Source organism: Notolepis coatsorum (genome assembly GCF_963971535.1).
Source record: "Notolepis coatsorum genome assembly, chromosome: 6".
Classification (NCBI taxonomy): domain Eukaryota; kingdom Metazoa; phylum Chordata; class Actinopteri; order Aulopiformes; family Paralepididae; genus Notolepis; species Notolepis coatsorum.
In genome coordinates this window covers 29,062,450-29,064,441 of record NC_140170.1, presented here as the reverse complement: position 1 = coordinate 29,064,441, position 1,992 = coordinate 29,062,450, and the positions used below count along the sequence as shown (strand labels likewise).

At 48.4% G+C, this 1,992-nt stretch overlaps 1 protein-coding gene across 1 annotated transcript; it reads right to left on the bottom strand.

The window, feature by feature from the left end:
• Positions 1 to 649: 649 nt before the first annotated feature.
• Positions 650 to 1,279, bottom strand: LOC311229424 (ubiquitin-conjugating enzyme E2Q-like protein 1; the record flags this gene model as incomplete). The annotated part of the gene is made up of 1 exon (XM_084315507.1): positions 650 to 1,279. One exon carries the CDS (start codon positions 1,277 to 1,279, stop codon positions 650 to 652), a length of 630 nt encoding a protein of 209 aa, XP_084171633.1.
• Positions 1,280 to 1,992: the final 713 nt, after the last annotated feature.

The window sequence follows — 1,992 nt, the reverse complement described above, 5'->3', positions numbered from 1 at the left end:
TCCAAAGCGACTTACAAGTTCTGTACGACAAGCCATCAGGACGAGCACAACTCTATCAGCTGAGTAACAATGTTCATCAAAGTGTTGAGTGCTACAGTGTAGGTTAGTTTATTAGGACAAGTGTATGACAGTATGGTTAGTTAGGGTTAGATTTTTTTTTTTTTTTTTTTTTTTTTTAATTCAGAGCCTGGACTCTTTCAAAGCAGGCCTGAAAACCTATCTGTTCAAAAAGGCCTTTGACTGTTAGCTTTTTATTTAAATTTTATTGCGCTTTGTTTTTAAATTGTCTGTTTATACTATGTTTTTAATTAACCATGTTCTATTTTTATTCTGTATTTTATTTTATTTGTTTTACTAATAACTATTTTATTCTATTTTTTTTAACTGTTTTAACCATGTAGTGTAGCACTTTGGGATCCCAGCGAACAAAAAGTGCATTACAAATCCAATCTATTATTATTATTATTACCTAGAGGGAGGGGAGGGACGGAGGCACGGATGAGGGGGGGACTAGGAAGGGATCTAGAGGGAGGGGAGGGACGGAGGAAAAGAAATCCCACTCGGATGAGGGGGGGGACTGAAAACACAACAATATCATGCATACAACAAAAAACATAGCTCATGTCCAGAGGGAGGTAGGCGGCGTCACCTAGCCTTCCGACTTTGGTGGAGACCGCCAGCCAAATCTGTCATGGTTCTTCACCAGGGTCTCAAAGGCTGCCTCCGCCTCCATCAGGCTTAAAGTTTCCCCACCTGCCTCTTCCACCCTCCTAATAATGCGACTCTGTCCTGTCACGAGGCTCGCGGCAAACTGCCTCATGATGGCCTCCATTGTATAGGCACTAGACCAACCATGTGGTGTTAACAGCTCCATGCATATGACCCCACCCTCACTCACGTAACCATTCTCTAACCGCGGGGCGAGTACCCGCATGAAAGGCGGAGAGAATGGGAAATTTTCAGGGAAAGAGACACTCAGCAATATGAACTCCGTCTCCGTTTCTTTCATGTCCTGCCACAACGGAGAGTCCACGTCTACTTGAAATAACCGAATTTCCCAGTTGAAGAGATTGTCCTCGACCAGCTCCACCGTGACGAAACCGCCGCCCAGTCGTCGGATCTCCTGGAGCTCCCTCATAAGCCTCCGCGTCCGGACCTGGGCACCCCGAGTCGCTGGTGGTGATGCAGACGGTGCATTGGTTCCCCTCAACCTGGTGACCGTCCTCGCGAACCAGCCCTGTGCTGCCGACTGCTGTTCCACCTTCTGGCCTTTCACCATCTTTCACTGGTTAAATCAGTCATGTATTAGACAATCTTAATGGTTTGATTCTCCATTTTTTCACTTAATGACACTAGTATGTACTCCATATGTCTAATACTATCATTTGTTAGTGTTCCAGCCGACCCCAATGCCCATGACCACAGCATGGATCGCTCAGAGAGGAAAAGAGTCAAGGGCAGAGAGAGAGAACACCTCTAAGGAAAGGGTGGGGGGGGCATTCAAGGAAAGAGGAGGGGTACACCATGAAAAGAGAGGGATGTGGAGGGAAGGTAAATTCTACTACGGTACTCAACGAGAGGGAGGGAGGGAAGGAGAAGCCAGGAGGATGTACTATAGTGGGGAAGGGGGGGGGGGGGGGGTACACAACTCTATGGTACCCAACTAGAGGGAGGGAGGGAAGGAGAAGCCAGGAGGATATACTATAGTGGGGAAGGGGGGGGGGGGGTACACAACACTATGGTATCCGACTAGCGGGAGGGAGGAAAGGAAGAAGCTTGGGGCGGAGGGGGGTTCCGAATGATTCTTCCAGTACCACTAAATTTTCTTTTTTATTCGTCCGCTGCGTATTCTGTACCACTTCTAACCATAAGGGGAAGAAGGAGGGAGGGAGAGAGAGAGAAAAGGAGGGAGGGAGGGAGGGAGGGAGGGAGGGAGGGAGGGAGGGAGGGAGGGAGGGAGGGAGGGAGGGAGAAGGGAAGGAGGGAGGGAGT